Raw genomic sequence first — 18,576 nt, forward strand, 5'->3', positions numbered from 1 at the left:
TTGAAGGGGTTTAAAGGTCACATGTCGATGGTTGAGAGCATGGACAGTATACAAGAACTGTTGACCAGATGAATAGAGGAAAATAAATTATAGAGTGGAATGGTTAGAAATTCAGCTTTGGATTCTATGAATACAAAACTATACTTTAGTTATGTACTCATATCCGCACTCCTTAAAATGGACTACATAGACGTTTGCTTCATCAGTGTCTTTAATGAAATAACATTTCACATAAAATGTGTTATTTCATTCCACCGCCACACTGTCCATGGACTTGGGTTGTATTTAAACATATTTTACTTTTGCTTTATGCATTCAAATATTTGCTTAAACTGTTCAATGGCTTTTGATTCCTACTGTATGTCCTGTAAATACAATTCCCAAAATATTAAAGGCAGCTAGGATGGGATATCCACTGGGAGTTCAGGGGACAGTCATTCTGATGTTCCTAAATGTTTTATACAGTTAATCAAATGCTTCAATGTCTTCTGAATGCTAAATTCATTGTGTGATAAAGCGTTGCAGCTAAGCATTCCATAATCCTTATTTCCAATTTGGCAATTGAATGAGACCACCTTCCAACCAAAAGCCTGTGGAATTTGGCCTATTTCAATCAGTAGTGTAATTCAAGCCGAAATAAAACATTGTACGGCGATTTATTATCTGATGAACAGCCCACCGGGCAAGGCTTGCATTGCCAGTTCAGTTTTAAACTACAAATCCTAGCGTGCAATGGGCAGAAGCGGATGTTCGTGTAGGACAAATTTGGCGCTGATCTATCCGGGTACTCTTATCACTTCTTCCTTTCGCGCCGGTAGCTGAAGAACCGTGCGTCCATGTGCGCATTCACTGGGAATTCATAGTCTACAATAATACTGAATCCGAGCCATAACAGAGCTTTAGCTATGGATCCCAACTCATTGATCGAGGCCCTTCGGGGTACCATGGACCCAAACTTGCGCGAAGCTGCGGAGAGACAGCTGAACGAGGTAAGAATTGTGATGGTGGTGGTTGTGGCGTGGATCGGGCCTCTGCTCTGTCATACATCAAAATGGCATGGAGTCCTACCGTGTGATCGTGGAACAGTAGAGTCGGTACACAACTTTGACAGATCGAATAACAATTCTTATATTTTGAACACATAGTTTGACTTGTGTAAAGTCTTAGTATATGCATGTAATGACAACATCAATAGTATTAGTTTTCGTGTCAGTTAAAAGGAAAATCACCTATTCCTGTAATCCGAAGTGGTGGTTCTTTAAAAACGTGTGGAGAGCTAATATTAGCTAGCTAAGCTAGTACTAGCATGCTATTTTGCGGCTAGTAACTTGGTGAAGGCAGCTACGCAGTAGCTAATGCCCAGTTTTAGGATACTGCCCATCTATTTCCGTGGCAGCTGGCTTTTATTGAGATTGCTACACCATTGATAACACGGGTTTTATAATGTGTGCAGCAGTCATCCCATCATAAATGCCCTGTATCAGGAAAAGTAGCTGGTGGTAGCAGCTGTCATATTAGCAAGGTGGCTAGCAACACCTCTCACGTGTGTTAGCTAGCTAGATATGTTTTTTTTTATGGCTGACATGTCTCGCTAGCTTTAGCAGCAAGTAGCCTAGGCTAATTGTGATGGTGCGGAGTCGCAATGTGTAACAAATGTTAGACATGCACATTTCCCCATGCATTGGCATATATAACAGTAATCTGAATCAATTTGTTCAGTAGTGAAATTAACAAATAAAATTGATAGATTTAAAAAAAAAAATGTGTAGCTAGGTACACGTTATTAGCTATCCACTTTCTCTGCCTTCAACTTGTCGTCCATTGTTTTGATGGTCTAACGTTAGCTAGCTGCTACGACATCCCTGGCTTACACAAGCCAGCACATCATCTTGCCTTTAGGAAAGCTAAAGGCTTTAGCTTCTGATAGCATAGAAAAATCTCATGGTATTTTCTTCCATGGGTACCATAATGATAGTGCACTCCTTTATAAACATATGTCCTTATAGGTTATTGGTTGAATCAAGTCAGTTTATTTGCTACAGTAAAGTGGGTTATCTATCTTTTTACATGGATAGCCCATCTCAGAACCGATCTCGAAATCCAATGCATTTAGCTAGCTATCATAGCTAGTTGCTAACTGCTTATTGGTTAACGTGGCATACGTAGCTAGCCAGCCATCCAGGCACACAAATTGTGATTTTTGGGGGTAGCTTGACTAACAATATCATCCTAACGATAGTGATCCGTAACAATGCAGAAGAAAGCCACTTTTCTCAGTATTAATTGCCTTTAATTTACTGTGCACCATGTCTGCAAGTTATGCACATCACATTTTAATATTTAATGGCTGCCAATATTATTGTCATTTAACTTAGTTTCATAGACTAACTAGGCTTTCAAATGCAATCACTCTAAAACGTTTCTTTTTCTGTATACATAGTTTACGTTTTACAAGTATATGCAGTTGTATTGTTAGAACTTACTGAGTCATGTTGTGTGGTATCCAGGGAGAGGCTGCAGAGTGCATTGGTTGCAGCAAGGAGGGGGGGGGGGTGTATTTGAATGTTTTAACTGATCAAATAATGTAGAAGTAACTTTAGTCAGCAGTGAAATGTGTACGTTTATTGTTTGATAGTAATATACATTTTTTGGTTGTGATTGACAGGGTCACACCCAAGCAAATTTTGTGTCAGCTCTCTTGCAAGTCACCATGTCTGATCAGCTGGATTTGCCCGTCAGACAAGCAGGTAAGTCCAGTGTCTTCGAAGTCGAGACTCACCGACTCACTGTTAGGGATGGCTCTAACCCTTTCACACAAATGGTTTTAGACATTCAAGACGACAAATAACTTCTTAAAATCACTCATGCAAGTCATCATATCCTATACTCTTTACAATAATAGTCTCTCTGTTCATTTTTACACTCAGTCATTTGTCTAATGGGTAGCTACTCCTTAGAAGTGCATTCCACATAACATTCTTAAGAGAAGCTACTGAAAGAGTTGTCACACAAAGCATTCTGGTGATTACATGTTGAGTGGCCAAGATTATTTGCCCTTGACAATTGACTTTCGAGACATTTTCTGCTGCTGCAGAAGCCACATGGCAATAGCCATGTTCCAAGGTCATGATTTTTATTTATTTATTTACATCTAGTTTGCATCCAAAATACTATGTATCGTTCCCATAATACCCTCTGACCCTCATTTTCTCCTACCCATGCCCCGAGGTCTACCCTGCCCTATGTGGGCATTTTCTTTTAAAGCTAGAGAAGATGGCAGTGTTTATTCCAGGCAGGTTGTAAAAGGCATCATCTGCAATACCTGACTGCAGTGGTGGTATGGAATGGAATAGTTGGCCCTCCCTGGTGTCAACACAGGCTCCCACCCTGGCCTGGCACTGGCACCCTTCCCTATCCTAAGAGGGACTCCCTCCCCCCCCCCCCCCCCCCCCCCCCCCCAGGACACTCCTCAGCCCAGGCCCCACGTGGCTGACTAATGAAGGCCATTTGCTGTAAGTTGACACACAGAGGGAGGAGCCAGGCGGTGTCTCGGCAGCAGCACAGGACTGCGAGGTCCGACAGCCGCTAACAGCAGGGCAATGACAGGAATACGTTCGAGGGGCTTCCTGTAAATGATTGCTCACTCCTCCCACTGTCGGGGCGGAATGGCGGCCTGGTCACGTGAGGAGCCAGATGTCACCGTTTATGAATTTGTGCCTTTTGAAAATGAGCAAACGCCTTCTTTTTTTTTCAATAGTTGAATAACGTTTGATTTAGAGTGTACAGTAGGTGGGCCTGGCCAGCGATGAGGAGTCCTCTGCTGAGCGTGGCAGGGTGGTCGTGGGCCGGGGGAGCGTGTCAGTTTAAAGGGCGGGGGGGGGGGGCTGTCTGATGGTTCTGCCGTGTCAGCAGTGGCAGCAGGATTACGATGCCCAGCCTGCGGCCCAGATCACATCTGTGTCAGCAGTCTGACGTCTGGTCCCAGCCCCCACCCCCACCTCCTAGCTGCCTCACCCCATGAGCCACTGGCCTCAGAGGGACTCCATTCGTCCAATGGAACCCGGATCACACCCTTCCGCTGCATACACATACACTGAGCTAAAACATTGGGGATCAGCCATCTACACGTCATGATGCATGTCATAACACCTCGCTAAATGAATCCCTTGCCTCCCTCAAGCAATTTTATCGTTTGGGAGTTGGAGGGGCGAGTTGTTATTTTCGAGGGTGGCCAAATGACTCGAGGTGGCAGGGCCTCATGCACGTGGTGGCTGTGGTACGGGAGGAGAGACGAGGGCCCCGGAAGGCAAGCGCTCGTCCGTCAGGGCGCTTCGACACGAGGACCCACACAACGCTGGCTGTCTGGTCATGAGACCTGCTGCTCTCTGAGCCTGAGGACTCCACTGTGACTCACTGGACCAGAGCTCTCTGGAACACACCATGCCTCAATCTTTTCTTCTTTTTTTTTTTGTCACACAACTCTGTCTGGATCTTACTGGGGCCATAAGTTATGAGTGTTCATATTGTGTCCATTTGAATTCAATACTATTTACAGCTCCAATTATTTTCAGGCATGTTATGTAAGTGATTGTTACATAACTTATGTTACATTATACTCTCACGGTATAATAACGTTGACTCCTCTTGCCAAAAATATTTTGTTCTAGAAAGCCCTAACTGCATATGATTTATAGGGTCCCGATGGGTCGGTCAGCTAGTAAATGCATCTCTCCTCCACCAGGTGTGATCTACCTGAAGAACATGGTAACCCAGCACTGGAGCGAGGGGGACGGCTCGGGCACCGAGACGCCCGTCAATAACATCCCCGAAGAGGACAGGCAGTTCATCCGAGACAACATCGTGGAGGCCATCATCCACTCCCCCGAGCGCATCAGGTAACCGCCCTCCGTCCGCCCAGCGGCCCGCTGCCCCGGCTGGGAGGCCAACGAGGCGTGACCCGCGCTCAGATCGTATCCCTGCTGAACCGTCCGCCCGTCTCTCCTCGTAGGGTCCAGCTGACGACATGCATCCATCACATGATCAAGCACGACTACCCCGGCAAGTGGACGGCCATTGTGGACAAGATCGGCTTCTACCTCCAGTCAGACAACAGCGGCGGCTGGCTGGGCATCCTGCTGTGCCTGTACCAGCTGGTCAAAAACTACGAGTAAGGAGGACGCCTCTAGTTGCCCCCATGACCGAGTTATCTCTTGCTGCCAACACCCTGGGGGTTCCAGGCGTCCGTTTGTGTCAGCGGGTGTGTCTAACGCGCGTGTCACTCCCAAGGTACAAGAAGCCGGACGAGCGCAGTCCCCTGGTCGCCGCCATGCAGATCTTCATGCCCATGCTGAAGGACCGCTTCATCCAGCTGCTGCCCGACCCCTCCAGCGACTCTGTGCTGGTGCAGAAACAGATCTTCAAGATCCTCTATGCCCTCTTCCAGGTAGGTGGAGGACTCGTGCTGGACTCGACGTCCGTCCGTGCCGTCTGGAGGACTCCTAACCCGGCCCCGTTTTTCTTCACAGTACAACCTTCCCCTAGAGCTGATCAACCGACAGAACCTGACAGAGTGGATGGAGATCCTGAAGGCGGTGGTGGACAGAGATGTTCCTCCGGTGAGGAAACTCCCGATGCTCCATGGAGCCGGGGGCGTTACAGCCCGGCTGGAACCTGTAGCTCATGAGCGGTTGGCTCAAGCTCATGAGTTATCCAGGCTTCCTGCGTTGGCTACCTGTGGTATTAATGTGTGTATGGTTTGGATGGACTGAGGTCTTCCTTTGCTGACAAGGCATGAATGCACCAGTATTATTCAGTGTAAAACATTACATTCTTAAATGTCTCCGTCAACCGACTCTCACCGCCTCCCATCTCTGTGCACCTCAGGAGACCATGGCCGTGGATGAAGATGAGAGGCCTGAACTGCCCTGGTGGAAGTGCAAGAAGTGGGCCCTTCACATCCTCGCGCGCCTGTTTGAGAGGTGGAGAGACCGTTTACACCAACCGGGAACAACCCCGCGTGACCAAAACGCTGTTTGGAAAGAACTCTTTGCCTCCCAAAAATCCCTGACCGTTTCTCTCATGCTTGTGCCCTTGTGTCCAGGTATGGCAGCCCTGGTAACACCACCAAGGAGTACACCGAGTTTGCAGAGCTCTTCCTCAAGGGGTATGCAGTGGCTGCACAACAGGTAATGGCCCACAGCTGGCTCTGACAGTGTTGTGTTTGGTCTGTAGTCCACTTATCGACACAAGGCTCCCAGGTAGCCTGGTTCTCTTGTCTGGGCCTCAAGGCACTGATCCCCCCCCATGTCTGCGTTGGCCTGTGTAGGTGCTGCTGAAGGTGTTGTATCAGTACAAGGAGAAGCAATATGTGGCCCCCAGAGTCCTCCAGCAAACGCTCAACTATATCAACCAGGGCATCGCACATGCCGTCACCTGGAAGAACCTCAAACCACACATCCAGGTATGGACCTGTGGAAATGAGAACTCTTTTTTTTTTTGTTTTGTTTCATCACGGTGCATTGCAAACAGTCTTACGACACGTTGCAGATCTTCTGGAATGAGCCGTGTGCCCTGAGCTTCACTTGTTGTTTTGAACCTCCCAGGGCATCATCCAGGATGTGGTGTTTCCTCTCATGTGCTACACGGACAGTGACGAGGAGCTGTGGCAGGAGGACCCGTACGAGTACATCCGCATGAAGTTTGGTAAGAGCGCTACCGCCCCTCGGGCCAACTGCCACCGGCTGCGATCAGTGAGTCGGGGCAGGTGAAAAGTGCTCTCGTCTCTTCATCAGCACAATCGGTGCTGCGCACACACTGGACTGTGCTGACTCGTCGACCCAGAAACCACAACTCGCATCGCTCACTGTCGGAGACGTTTTCACCTCCTTTGCACGGTTTTGTTTTCGGAAAGCCGAGTCATGCAGCCGCTGTCCCTCATCCAAAAGGAATGTGTGGTTTTGGAAGCGGTCCGGGAATGGATGAGATCAATTGAGATGAAGCTTATGCAGATATGAAGTCATTGTGAGGCCTGGAAACCAGTAGAAATGTTTTTTTAATCGTTCTCTCATGATTCCCTCAGACGTGTTTGAGGACTTCATCTCTCCCACCACTGCCGCTCAGACCCTCCTTTTCACCTCCTGCAACAAGAGGAAAGAGGTTAGTAAGTGGAGGGGTTACTAGGTCGCCGGTATTGTTCTTGGCCCTGGCGCCTGTGTTGTTTCCTCTGGAAGGCCATGTTTACAGGCTGCCTTGACCCTGCAGTGGGATCTCATTAGTGACCTGTTGCTCCAGCAACAGGAATTTAAGATCTGCCTGCGAATGGGTTAGGTCAGGACCGGGGATGGGGGGGGGTAAACCTCTTTGCGAGAACGTGTGAGCCAAAATGTGCTCTCTAGCTTTAAGTAGTGTGTTTTTGTTTCACCGGAAAGGGTGACATTGGCTGTGGGTGAGCGGGGTGCGTGGCGTCTGTCCATGTTACGTGCTGCTTCCAGGCTGTGTTTTACAGTCTCTGTGGGCAGTACTCACTCCACACCTGGAGCCATAAAGCGTCAGGAGTTCATAGTACTGGCTTTGTGACGTCTCTCTGGACTCCACCCCACTGGCCAGCCTCCATAATCTCCGACAAACGCTCTCACTACTTATCAGTCAGAAACAAAGAAGAACTTTAACTTGACGTTTCAAAGTTATGGAGTGAGCCATCACTACATTGAGCTAAATAATTGGTCTTTTTGCAGGTTTTACAGAAGACCATGGGCTTCTGCTATCAGATCCTGACTGAGCCCACCTCTGACCCCAGGAAGAAGGACGGAGCCCTTCACATGATTGGCTCCTTGGCTGAAATCCTGCTTAAGGTCAGGACCCCACACCTTTCATGCCTTAGAGTCAATCTCATGGCTCATGCACGCTGTGTGGAGTGAACTGTGCAGCTGATGGACGGTTTCTTTCTGCAGAAAAAGATCTATAAAGACCAGATGGAGTTCATGCTGCAGAACCACGTCTTCCCCTTGTTCCGCAATGAGCTGGGCTACATGCGAGCCAGGGTAGGTCGATGATTCACTAGTTGAGACCAAGCCAGTTGATCTGTTCTGCACAAAAGGCTATGTAAACCATGAATAAGCACATCTTCATCCCCCCCCTCCCCCTTTCCTAGGCATGCTGGGTGCTTCACTACTTCTGTGAGGTCAAGTTCAAGAGTGACCAGAACCTGCAGACAGCCTTAGAGCTCACCCGCCTCTGCCTGATCAATGACAACGAGATGCCTGTCAAAGTCGAAGCCGCCATTGCCCTGCAGGTTCTCATCAGCAACCAGGAAAAAGGTAGCTAGCTGGGCCCCCATCCAGCCATGTTCTCCCCTCGCCGAATGACCATAAATGGATTTGAACGGAGAACTAGGTTGCTTCTCGCCGTCCAACTTCCCCTGTCGTGTTTACACGGACGGGTCCCTGACGCCTTTGTGCAATGCCTTTGTCTGAATCCTCAGCCAAAGAGTACATCACTCCCTTCATCCGGCCAGTGATGCAGGCCCTCCTGCACATCGTGCGAGAGACGGAGAACGACGACCTCACCAACGTCATCCAGAAGATGATCTGCGAGTACAGCGAGGAGGTCACCCCCATTGCCGTGGAGATGACGCAGCACTTGGTGAGCGTCGCCACCTGAGGGAGGAAGTGAAGTCTTGCGAAGGCTGTGGTCAGGTTGCAGGCTGGTTCACACGTGCGTTCTTTAACTGCCACTCATGTTTACCCTTCTCTCTCTCTCCCCCAGGCTATGACCTTCAACCAAGTTATCCAGACAGGTCCCGACGAGGAGGGGGGAGACGACAAGGCGGTGACCGCCATGGGCATCCTCAACACCATCGACACTCTGCTCAGTGTGGTGGAAGACCACAAAGAGGTAAGCAGCCAGCCTGCCGTCGACACCCCCTCACCTGCTTCCTACCACTCACCCCTGTGGCCCCTTCTGCTCCAGCCTGGTCTCTGGTCGGGCACAGAGCGGTCTCCACCGACACGCAGTCAGCCGCCCACCAGCTCCTGGGGGAACACGCACTCTGTTCTCTGGCTCTCTTCGGAGTGCCTCACAGGCTGAGGCAGCATCTAGAAACGAGGCAGGCTCTAGAAATAGCACTATGGCATTCTGCCTGAGTGTTCGTCGAACTGTAGAAGAGCTGATGCCTGGAATCGGACAGCAAGTTTTGGCCAAGCAGATGTAGTCATGAGTTGGGCAATATTTAGCCATGTTCAAGTACTCTTCTAATTTTCTTTAACTGAGTTTAAAGAACTTGATTTGTGGGTCTTGTTTTTTGGTTAATGTCTAATCTCTGTTCTAAGAAACTGTTGTTTACACGTATTACACTTCAATAACATTCAAATACATATTCATGTTCCAAAGACTACGGTGTATCTGCGTAGGGTTAATACGAGGTTGCGTAAACAAAGCGTTCTAATGGTTTCAGATCACTCAGCAGCTGGAGGGCATCTGTCTGCAGGTGATTGGTACAGTCCTGCAGCAGCACGTCCTGGGTAAGGCTGGATGGTCCTGTCCCACCGCAATCCACCCGCCTGTGTGTCCTCATACACACATTCCTGTGCAACAGCTATGGTGACGCATGCAGTCTTGCCTAATGTGTGTGTGTGTTGACAACTTTCCAGAGTTCTACGAGGAGATCCTGTCCCTGGCCCACAGCCTCACGTGCCAGCAGGTGTCACCACAGATGTGGCAGCTCCTGCCGCTGGTGTTTGAGGTTTTCCAGCAAGACGGCTTTGACTACTTCACAGGTACGGTGTTTTTAGCTGGACATCTCTAGACGTGCCTTACCTATTTGGCTTAGTAAGCCTGTAGACTGAGGAGGCTTTAAGTAATGTGGAGAGTTTACCCAGGGAATGTACCCATTGTCACATGCACCCTGTATTACATTTTGTTTCTCCGTTTTCTCTTTCAGACATGATGCCTCTGCTTCACAACTACGTCACCGTTGATACAGACACCCTCCTGAGTGACACCAAATATCTGGAAATTATGTACAGCATGTGTAAGAAGGTACACGCCTACAACTTTGTCACACGTTTTAATGGTTGATGGTATGGGCGAGGAATCCCTCCGGCACGCGCAGTCCTCATCTTTGGGCTCTTCACACAGGTCCTGACGGGTGACCCGGGCGAGGACCCAGAATGCCACGCGGCCAAACTGCTGGAGGTGATCATCCTGCAGTGCAAAGGACGTGGAATTGATCAGGTAAGTCGTTTTGGTTTTTCCCCCTCAATAAAAAAATCACATTGTGGATCCCAAAGGGCAATTCGAGGCGTCCAGGCTCGTCCCTCCGCGTTACTTTTCCACCTAGAAAGCGACTGAATGCTTTTCCCCGACCCTCCTGTCGCCCTGCTGTGCGCCCCAGGTGGTCCCCTTGTTCGTGGCCGCTGCGTTAGAGCGGCTGACGAGGGAGGTGAAGACCAGCGAGCTGAGGACCATGTGTCTGCAAGTGGCCATCGCCGCCCTGTACTACAGCCCCCCACTGCTCCTCAACACCCTGGAGAACCTGCGCTTTCCCAACAACACAGAACCCATCACCAACCACTTCATCTCCCAGTGGCTCAAAGACGTCGACTGCTTCCTGGGGTGAGTGTCCTCTGAAGGCTCGGATTGGGACTCGTTTCGTGTTTTTGGTTTGGTTTTTATTTCGGTAGCACGGGCCCACGACGCAGATGTTTCAAACTGCCTAAACCTTGTGGTTGTCAGTTCTGCAGCCAAGCGCAGGTTTTTGTGAAGGTTGAAAGCTAAATTTGGGATCTCATTTCTCCCACCAGGCTCCACGACAGGAAGATGTGCGTACTTGGCCTGTGTGCGATGATAGACCTGGAGCAGAGACCCCAGGCCATCAACCAGGTGGCCGGCCAGCTGCTCCCGGCAGCCATCCTGCTCTTCAGTGGCCTCAAGAGGGCCTACGCCTGTCGAGCCGAGCACGAGAACGAGGACGAAGACGACGACGAAGACGGAGAGGATGAGGAGGAGAACGGTAAGGCGACCCTTTTTCTCACGTTGGCACGTAGCTCGTACGTCGACTCCCGCGTCGAAATGTACCTACAAATAATATCTTCGTTAAATCGGACCTTCCGACGAAAGCAGACCTTTAAGAATCTTGCCATCAAGGACGATTGAGCTTGGACCTGTTGACTGATCAGCTCCTTTCCTTTGCCCTGCAGCGGAGCTGGGCAGCGACGAGGACGACATTGACGAGGAGGGTCAGGAGTACCTGGAGATGCTGGCCAAGCATGCGGGCGAGGACGGGGACGACGAGGACTGGGAGGAGGACGATGCCGAGGAGACGGCGCTGGAGGGCTACACTACGGCCGTCGACGACGAAGACAACCTGGTGGACGAGTACCAGATCTTCAAAGCCATACTACAAAGTAAGGAGGAACGCTCCATCGCTCCGCTTTTGTCGGCGTGATTCACGTACACCCGAGGTCTTCAACCCTGGTCCTCAGGGACCCCCTGTCCTGCACGTTTTTAGATGTTTCCCTGCTCCAACACGCCTGATTCAAATGAATGGTTGTTAACAGGCTTCTGCATAACTAGATAACGACCCATTCATTTGAGTCGGGTGTGTTGGAGCAGGGAAACATCTAAAACGTGCAGGACGGGGTCCCTGAGGACCAGGGTTGAAGACCTGACGTAGACAATGGTTTACACTACAACTACATCATGAAGCACATTCTAAAAATCAGTTACAATTCAGTAGCCTAAATGTGATTTCATTGAATATGTACTGGAAATCTACTTAAATAGTGGTTAAGAGTAAACCGCTTCTGTTCAGATGAGTAAAGGCCTCTTTTTCTCCCCAGATATTCAGACCCGTGACCCAGCATGGTACCAGGCACTCACACAAGCACTTGACGAGGAACAAGGCAAACAGCTTCATGACATTGGCACACTCGCGGACCAGAGACGGGCAGCACATGGTAAGCTGGTGAACAACAAGCCTGCCTTCTCTGGAACGACAATCTCACAAGCAGAAGACAATTGGACCATTGTCTTGTCCTGCTCCTTGGCCTTGTTGTGTAGGAAGCATGTCCTGACTGTGTTATCTCATTCCAGAATCCAAGATGATCGAGAAGCATGGCGGATACAAGTTCACGGTTCCAGTGGTGCCATCTAATTTCAACTTTGGAGGCAATGCTCCAGGAATGAATTGAATCATCCCCCTTTCTCCTTTTTATTACTCTGTGACTGATTGTAGTGAAGTGAAAAAAAGCTTGTGTTGTTCCCTTAAGTAGTGGTTCCAGAACTGGTTCTTCTCACTCACTCTTCAATCAGACTATCAAATTGGAAATAGCACCAGAAGACGTGGGAATGCAACCAAATGCAACCAATGGCTGGGAAAACAAACCAAGAACTTGAGCACGACGCAAGAGAAATAGGAAGCTCTGAAAAACAATGTCTTGTGGAATCCAAAGTGGAGGGGATGCCCTGACGGCAACTCTTTTTTTCCCACTTAATACATAATGGGGGCTTAACAATTTGAAATTGATAATGGGACTAAATGTTTCATCATTTTCACTGTTTTGGCCAAAAGGCCGTTATCAGATTATACCTCTGGCAGTAGTGTCGTCTACGTTATTTTCTGCATTAACAAATTCTCATGTTTGTTATGTATATACAAGCCAAGGTTCTTGATTTTTAAGTAGCCTTGCAAAACAACCAGAGGCATTTGTAAGGTGTCAACAAGTGTATTCATATGTAGCATATTGGATACTTCATAGCACTATGTGATGCCTGATCTCTGTAAATTAATGACTAGCACTTTCATACTGTTCAGGTCTCCTAGCCTTCTGTATCAGACTGCAAATTTTTTAAATCAATTCAGACTATTTAAAACACAAACAGCTGTAACTTTGTTACTTTGCAAGCGACTTCTCCTGTAAGGGTTGATTGTCACATGTATTTGGTTACGGTGAGAAATGGGTGGCATCATTCTGCTGCTAAAATGGAAACATTCTAGATTCCTGAAAAAAGAGAATGCCCTTGGTGTTCAGTTTGGATACAGGACATGTTTGTGAGCACTGAAAGTCAATTGGATTATACTTCATTGAAGCATGTACAATTGGACTTGATCGTGAGGGTCTCAAGCATTTGGTTGGTGTATGGATGAACCATCTATATATACAACATATTAAAGAAAACTTAAGTTGGAATGTATGCAATCGAGTGTTTACTTAATTATTTCTTGTGGGTTACAATTACCATCGATCTGTAATTATCTTGTTCGATGTCAAAATATGCAATATTAATGACAACCAAATGAATTTGTGCTGCAAGGTGTCGTTTTATGTGCGTAGGCTACATGAGGTTTGTGATTGTACTACAAATATTCTAAAGTTCCAATATTGCACTGCATTACCCACACCACCCTGCTTTCTGACTCGTAGCTGTTGCTGTTCCAAAATGGCAGCCTATTTTCCTATCGTTGCAAATACGAATTTTGCTAATTGAAACAGGCCAGTTCATACATGGATCACACACTATAAACAACGATATTATCGTAAATAGTTGTTGAATCTGTTAATAGGATACAAACGACTTTTCAATTTTGTGTCCGTACTGACCCGGAATGGCCTGCGATAAAACGTACGGTGTAACCTGAATGGGAACATGAACAGAGAGCATGAGAAAAATTCAGGGCCAATAGGATAGCATAAGATAATATGGGACCGAAATGGTAGCCAATCGTTAAGTTGATGTTGCGTTAAGCGTTGTTGTTATTCATGTTCTAGGGCACTGAACGTTTTCTTTCCCTAATGCAGCATAGTGGTCGAACGAAGGGATTGTTGAAAATTTCGGAGGTTCGTAATGTTTTTTTTTTTTCTTTACCCAGTGTGCCTTATTCCTACGGCCATTCCCAGCGTGGATCTGGAAAGATGGCTTGCGGAGGGGGCATTTTTACAACAGTTATTTGATTACATCTAAACACACATTCACAACTTTGATGTCCACGATATTGTTTTCGACTGTTGAGTGATTTGAACTCGCGCTCTTTGCCCGCTGAATGTGAATTTCCCTAGCTAGCTAGCTAAATAGTTATCTAACACGTGCATACTTCACTGCATTTGGTGATGAACTCCGATGACTCACACTGCTGGTATGATAGTGTGTGACTATTTGACACAAAATGCAGTGATAATGCGCAATTAAGTATTTTAGTTTCATGTATGTTGCATTTATCTTTTACTGTGTCAATCACGTTAAAAGTCACAGGCTAGTGGCAACAGTACTCAAGCAGTTTTATTCAACTTTGTGGAACTTACGCGTTTGGTTGTGACCAGCTAGCTAATGTAGATGGCTTGCCATCGTTGTCAACCTTCATATAGTTCGCTAGCTAGTTGTACAACAATAAAGTGTCTGCACACACGGGCTAGATTCCTACCAATATGGCTAGTTTAGCGATGCTTGCTCAAACGTATGTTGTCTGTCTACAAAGGGCTACCATGCTATTGGCTCAAGTTAACCGGAGTTTGCAGCCAGTGACTCTTGCTGATGGATCCACAGTCTACATCTCGTGTACCCCAGCAGGTAATTTCAGTCTACCATCTCTACGTACCAAACACTTATAAATGTGTCAATTGAATGAACCATTTATGTCTAGGAAATTTGGTTAAATTAATACTAACGGACATGAATCACTTAGTTGATGTTACTGTATTATTGGAAGGTCAGTCTAATTGAATTAAGTTCAGTTTCTCTTTCAGATACTAAGTTCATGGATGGACAGCTCATTCAGTTGGAAGATCGATCTGCAGCACATCATGTCTCAAAAACAGGTCTGCTTTCCCCATTCTTAATATTGTAACTGCGTTTTAATGCAGTATTCTATATCTAGGAAATGGCCTCAAAAACCTGTTTCATTTCTTTTTATTCTTGTCAGACGAGACCAGCAGGTGGACAGGTTCTCCACTGTGTGAAAGGATCGGAGGTGATGGTCTGAGACTGGAGAACGGTCAGGCTGTACAGCTGGAAGATGGCACCGCTGCTTACCTACACCCCCCCAGAGGTATGACCTACTCTATTATCAAGAAACCTTGACATGACAAAGCTGGATTGCACCTTTTAAACCTGAATGGAATGCAAGGCATTGTAGCTATAGCCTGGCAAACATTCTTGTAGGTACGCTAATTAGTGTTAAGTCCTCTTTATTATGTCTTATGTCACAGAGACCCATGGCCAGAATACACTGCAGGCTGTCCAGTTGGAAGATGGCACCACAGCCTATATTCAGCACACTGTGCAGATGCCCCAGTCCAATACCATTCTGACCACCCATGCAGGTAGCACAGTGTCAGACTTCAATGATGGCACCATCGACCAAGAGACCATAAGTGTGCTGGAACAGTACGCTTCCAAGGTAGTGTCTCGTGGATCCTTTACTCTACTGAGAATGGTAGTCTGGCAGTTCATACAGATTCTTACATGTGGTCTGGATATGAGATTGTTACATAGTAAGAGACGCATCCTCTTATCTTTTCTCCCTTTTAGGTAGAAGCTGTTAAGCCTGCCACCAACTCGGGTATTATGGAAACCGATCAAGATGAGGCTGTGCCCATGCAGGTACTGAACGCCCTTAGATCCTGTAATATGTCATTTATTGTTACTTACTACTTACTAACCGAGGAGTGAGGTCATGCTGGGAAATATCAAGCTGAGGCTCGAATGATACGGCAAAGCCGAGGTTTGATATTTCCCGGCATGACCTCACTCTCGGTTAGTAAGTCGTTAGTAACAATAAATATAACATTTACATAAATATGACAGTGTATCTTACTTACAAATACCCCCCTGACAGATTGGGGTTTAGAATCGCAGTAAAGGAAAAACTTCAGCTGTGATTATGAGGGCTGTGGGAAACTTTATACTACAGCACACACACACACACACACACACACACTCCCTGTGTTTACATTGGAGGAATGTAGAATAATACTACAATATAGCATTAAAAATACTACAAAAATAATGTATAGCAGTACATCTAACTTTGTCTTGCTCTTGTGCTGCCTGTGCAGGTACATGAAAAGGTGCACACAGGCGGCAGGCCATATCTGTGTAATGTCAAAGGCTGTGGGAAGAAGTATGGCACAGGTTAAAACAAAATTATAATAACATAGACATATTTTTTCGATGTAAAAATATTTCCCTGTTTTGGAAAGTGAATGTGCATCTAAAATAAATGTCTGTCACAAGGCCATGACTTAAAAAGTCACCTTAAGACACACACAGGGGAGACGCCTTACCGCTGCCAAGAACTGACTTGTGGAAAATCATTCAGGACGTCAGGACAACTCCTGTTGCATGTCAGGACCCACACAGGTACACTCGATGGATTTGAAATCCCTGATATAGTATGGTCAATAGTGATCATTTGGATGAACCTTCATCCTTTTTCCTCCCTCATTCAGCAGTGGTTAGGAAAAACAACGTTTCTATTCATGTTGTGTTGGTGATGTTCTCCGGCCTGCAGGTGAAAGGCCATTTCCGTGTCCGTTTGAGGGGTGCGGAAGAACTTTCATTGCCTCAAACCACAGGAAAGTGCACATTCGCAAACACACCGGAGAGAGGCCGTACTCCTGCGCCGAGCCAGGCTGTGGACGCTCCTTCACCTCTACCAGCAGTTACAGGAGCCACATTAGAATCCACACAGGTACATCCTCAACCTCCCTTCCAACTCAAACGCACGCAAGTTTTACCCTTGTATAGTGTGATTGATGGACGATCTTTGCTTATAGGAGAAAAGCCGTATCTGTGTACAGTCCCAGGTTGTGACAAGCGATTTACAGAATACTCAACCCTTTACCAACACCATGAGGTCCACATACCGTTCAACCCATACAGCTGCAACCACTGTGGGAAGTCCTACAAGGTGATTTCCTCCCTGGACCATCACAAACGCACTGCGCACAACGACGCAGAGGTCATTGAGGAGGAGCAGGAGGCCTAATTTAAATCTCCTGCAGGTGAGTCAGGAGTTCAAAAAAGATACAAGAAAAGAATGATTAAGCTCCTAAGCTGTAAAAGGTACTTACGAGTGAACTTATCACTTGTCTATGGCCTTCAAAGCCTGACACAATATTGACTCAGTGTTGGTCGCGGACTACTTTTCTTGCCTCTCCTTATAAGGACTGAAGCCAGGGATTGGCCCAGTGACCTTAGGATTGTTAAGAAATCTTTTTTCTTTGGGGGATGGGGTTGGGTAATCTTAGTAATCTTAGAAGCTATTGATGGCCCCCCTCCGAACTTTAGTATGACGGTTGAAGAGGAGGAGGAGCCTGGCACAGAACAGATGACTGAAGCAGAAGCCATTAGTCAGCAGCATTTGCCCCGCCAGAGGTAGGGCATCTTTTAGCCACCTCAGACGGTACTCAAATCGCTGTCCAGGTGGGTGGGTCCCTCTGCTACAGAACACTACAAATTACACCATAACTGAAAGAGGTACACAATAGAGCTGCCTTCTTGCAAAACTGCAGGGTTCATATTACAGTTTAGTTGTGTGCCTTCAGCACGAGAGAGATGTGGGGAAAGTCCCATAGTATCCTCACTTGTGAAACAGTCAATGGATAATGACTTAACTATTCCAAGCATTCAGATACTGTCATTCTAAATCATTGTTTAGATTGGTTGTATAGATGAACAAGTTCCTATTGTTGTTTGTTTGAAGAACTTGTTTGTAGTTGAACTGGAAAATCAGTTCTGCGAATTGCTTTTGTCTAAAGTAATCTCATCAATTTCTTATGATGTTAATGAAGGATGCTTTTGTATTGCTTTCATCCGAAACCAGATTTTTCCATTGTTGCTGGATATCACTAATGGGAGGAACCCTGGTTTTGATGGATTTAAGGATAATACATTTTTCAGGATGTAGAGATTATTTTTGTTACACTTGAATGTTTTGTTGACTGAATCATTTTCACAATTTTCTTAGCTCAGTGAACAACCCACTCTAGAAGAAGCCATCAAAATAGCATCCAGTAAACATCAAGAAGAAACGCAGCGATTACAAGATTTACTCGTACTACTTTGGAGAAAATTTGACTGGACTGGATGGGCAGAAGTACTGGCTATTGATATTACAGTGTTCTACATTGAAGTTAATGCTTATGAAACAACATAATTATTCATTCAATTTTGTACATAGTTATTTAAAATATCTGCAGAAAGACTTAGTCTTGAAAGATGATTTCGAAAAGTTACAGCAGGAACCAGAATTTTAATGTTTTTTTATTATTATTTCTATCTTGGTTAATATTGTATTTTGTGTATATAAATGAATCATATATATATTACTTTGGAATTTGTAAAAAAAAAATACTAATAAAGGATTCACACTGATTGGTAAAGAAAGCGAATTTGCACCTTTTTGTTCAATGTGCATGCTCTCTAAGGGGCAATTACTTATGTTCAGATCAGTACTCCTATAGGGTAATTAATTATGTTCACATCAGTACTCCTATAGGGTGATTTATTATGTTCAGATCAGTACTCCAAGGGTAATTAATTATGTTCAAATCAGTAGGCTACTAGGGTAGTTATGTTCAG

General features: G+C 46.4%; 2 protein-coding genes and 1 non-coding gene across 5 annotated transcripts; all 3 read left to right on the forward strand.

Annotated features, from left to right (window-relative positions):
- Positions 1–785: 785 nt before the first annotated feature.
- On the forward strand, positions 786–13,187 carry ipo7 (importin 7). Its single transcript, XM_047042052.1, has 25 exons — positions 786–989; positions 2,666–2,747; positions 4,742–4,895; positions 5,009–5,167; positions 5,287–5,443; positions 5,526–5,615; positions 5,884–5,978; positions 6,101–6,185; positions 6,326–6,460; positions 6,603–6,702; positions 7,079–7,155; positions 7,734–7,850; positions 7,950–8,039; positions 8,150–8,315; positions 8,480–8,640; positions 8,764–8,892; positions 9,452–9,518; positions 9,648–9,773; positions 9,938–10,035; positions 10,135–10,230; positions 10,391–10,611; positions 10,800–11,008; positions 11,196–11,402; positions 11,838–11,954; positions 12,091–13,187. Exons 1-25 carry the CDS (start codon positions 906–908, stop codon positions 12,186–12,188), a joined length of 3,120 nt encoding a protein of 1,039 aa, XP_046898008.1. The 5' UTR covers positions 786–905; the 3' UTR covers positions 12,189–13,187.
- LOC124482327 lies at positions 7,444–7,626 on the forward strand. Its single transcript, XR_006957738.1, has one exon. It is a non-coding gene; the product is annotated as a small nucleolar RNA SNORA23 (small nucleolar RNA).
- A 679-nt stretch (positions 13,188–13,866) lies between the features above and the next one.
- Positions 13,867–18,381, forward strand: znf143a (zinc finger protein 143a). 3 transcript variants are annotated; one of them, XM_047041863.1, is made up of 11 exons: positions 13,867–14,131; positions 14,471–14,562; positions 14,727–14,810; positions 14,915–15,040; positions 15,201–15,391; positions 15,523–15,594; positions 16,050–16,125; positions 16,228–16,353; positions 16,505–16,684; positions 16,770–16,997; positions 17,963–18,381. In XM_047041863.1, the coding sequence occupies exons 1-10, from the start codon at positions 14,106–14,108 to the stop codon at positions 16,979–16,981; spliced, it is 1,185 nt and encodes a 394-aa protein (XP_046897819.1). In that variant the 5' UTR covers positions 13,867–14,105; the 3' UTR covers positions 16,982–16,997; positions 17,963–18,381. The 3 variants fall into 3 exon arrangements, with proteins under 3 accessions (XP_046897819.1, XP_046897821.1, XP_046897820.1); XM_047041865.1 differs by lacking the exon at positions 17,963–18,381 and adding an exon at positions 17,284–17,371 and having other exon boundaries at positions 16,770–16,903; XM_047041864.1 differs by lacking the exon at positions 17,963–18,381 and adding an exon at positions 17,284–17,369.
- Positions 18,382–18,576: the final 195 nt, after the last annotated feature.

The sequence above is a fragment of the Hypomesus transpacificus genome, chromosome 19 (assembly GCF_021917145.1).
Source record: "Hypomesus transpacificus isolate Combined female chromosome 19, fHypTra1, whole genome shotgun sequence".
NCBI classification, from domain to species: Eukaryota; Metazoa; Chordata; class Actinopteri; order Osmeriformes; family Osmeridae; genus Hypomesus; species Hypomesus transpacificus.

Coding starts and splice junctions, on each gene's coding strand:
- ipo7 (XM_047042052.1), top strand. CDS start 906: ATGGATCCCAACTCATTGATCGAGGCCCTTCGGGGTACCATGGACCCA. Junction 4,896..5,008: donor CACTCCCCCGAGCGCATCAG/GTAACCGCCCTC, acceptor CTCTCCTCGTAG/GGTCCAGCTGACGACATGCA. Junction 11,009..11,195: donor AGAGGATGAGGAGGAGAACG/GTAAGGCGACCC, acceptor TTTGCCCTGCAG/CGGAGCTGGGCAGCGACGAG.
- znf143a (XM_047041863.1), top strand. CDS start 14,106: ATGAACTCCGATGACTCACACTGCTG. Junction 15,392..15,522: donor TGGAACAGTACGCTTCCAAG/GTAGTGTCTCGT, acceptor TCTCCCTTTTAG/GTAGAAGCTGTTAAGCCTGC. Junction 16,354..16,504: donor GCATGTCAGGACCCACACAG/GTACACTCGATG, acceptor TCCGGCCTGCAG/GTGAAAGGCCATTTCCGTGT.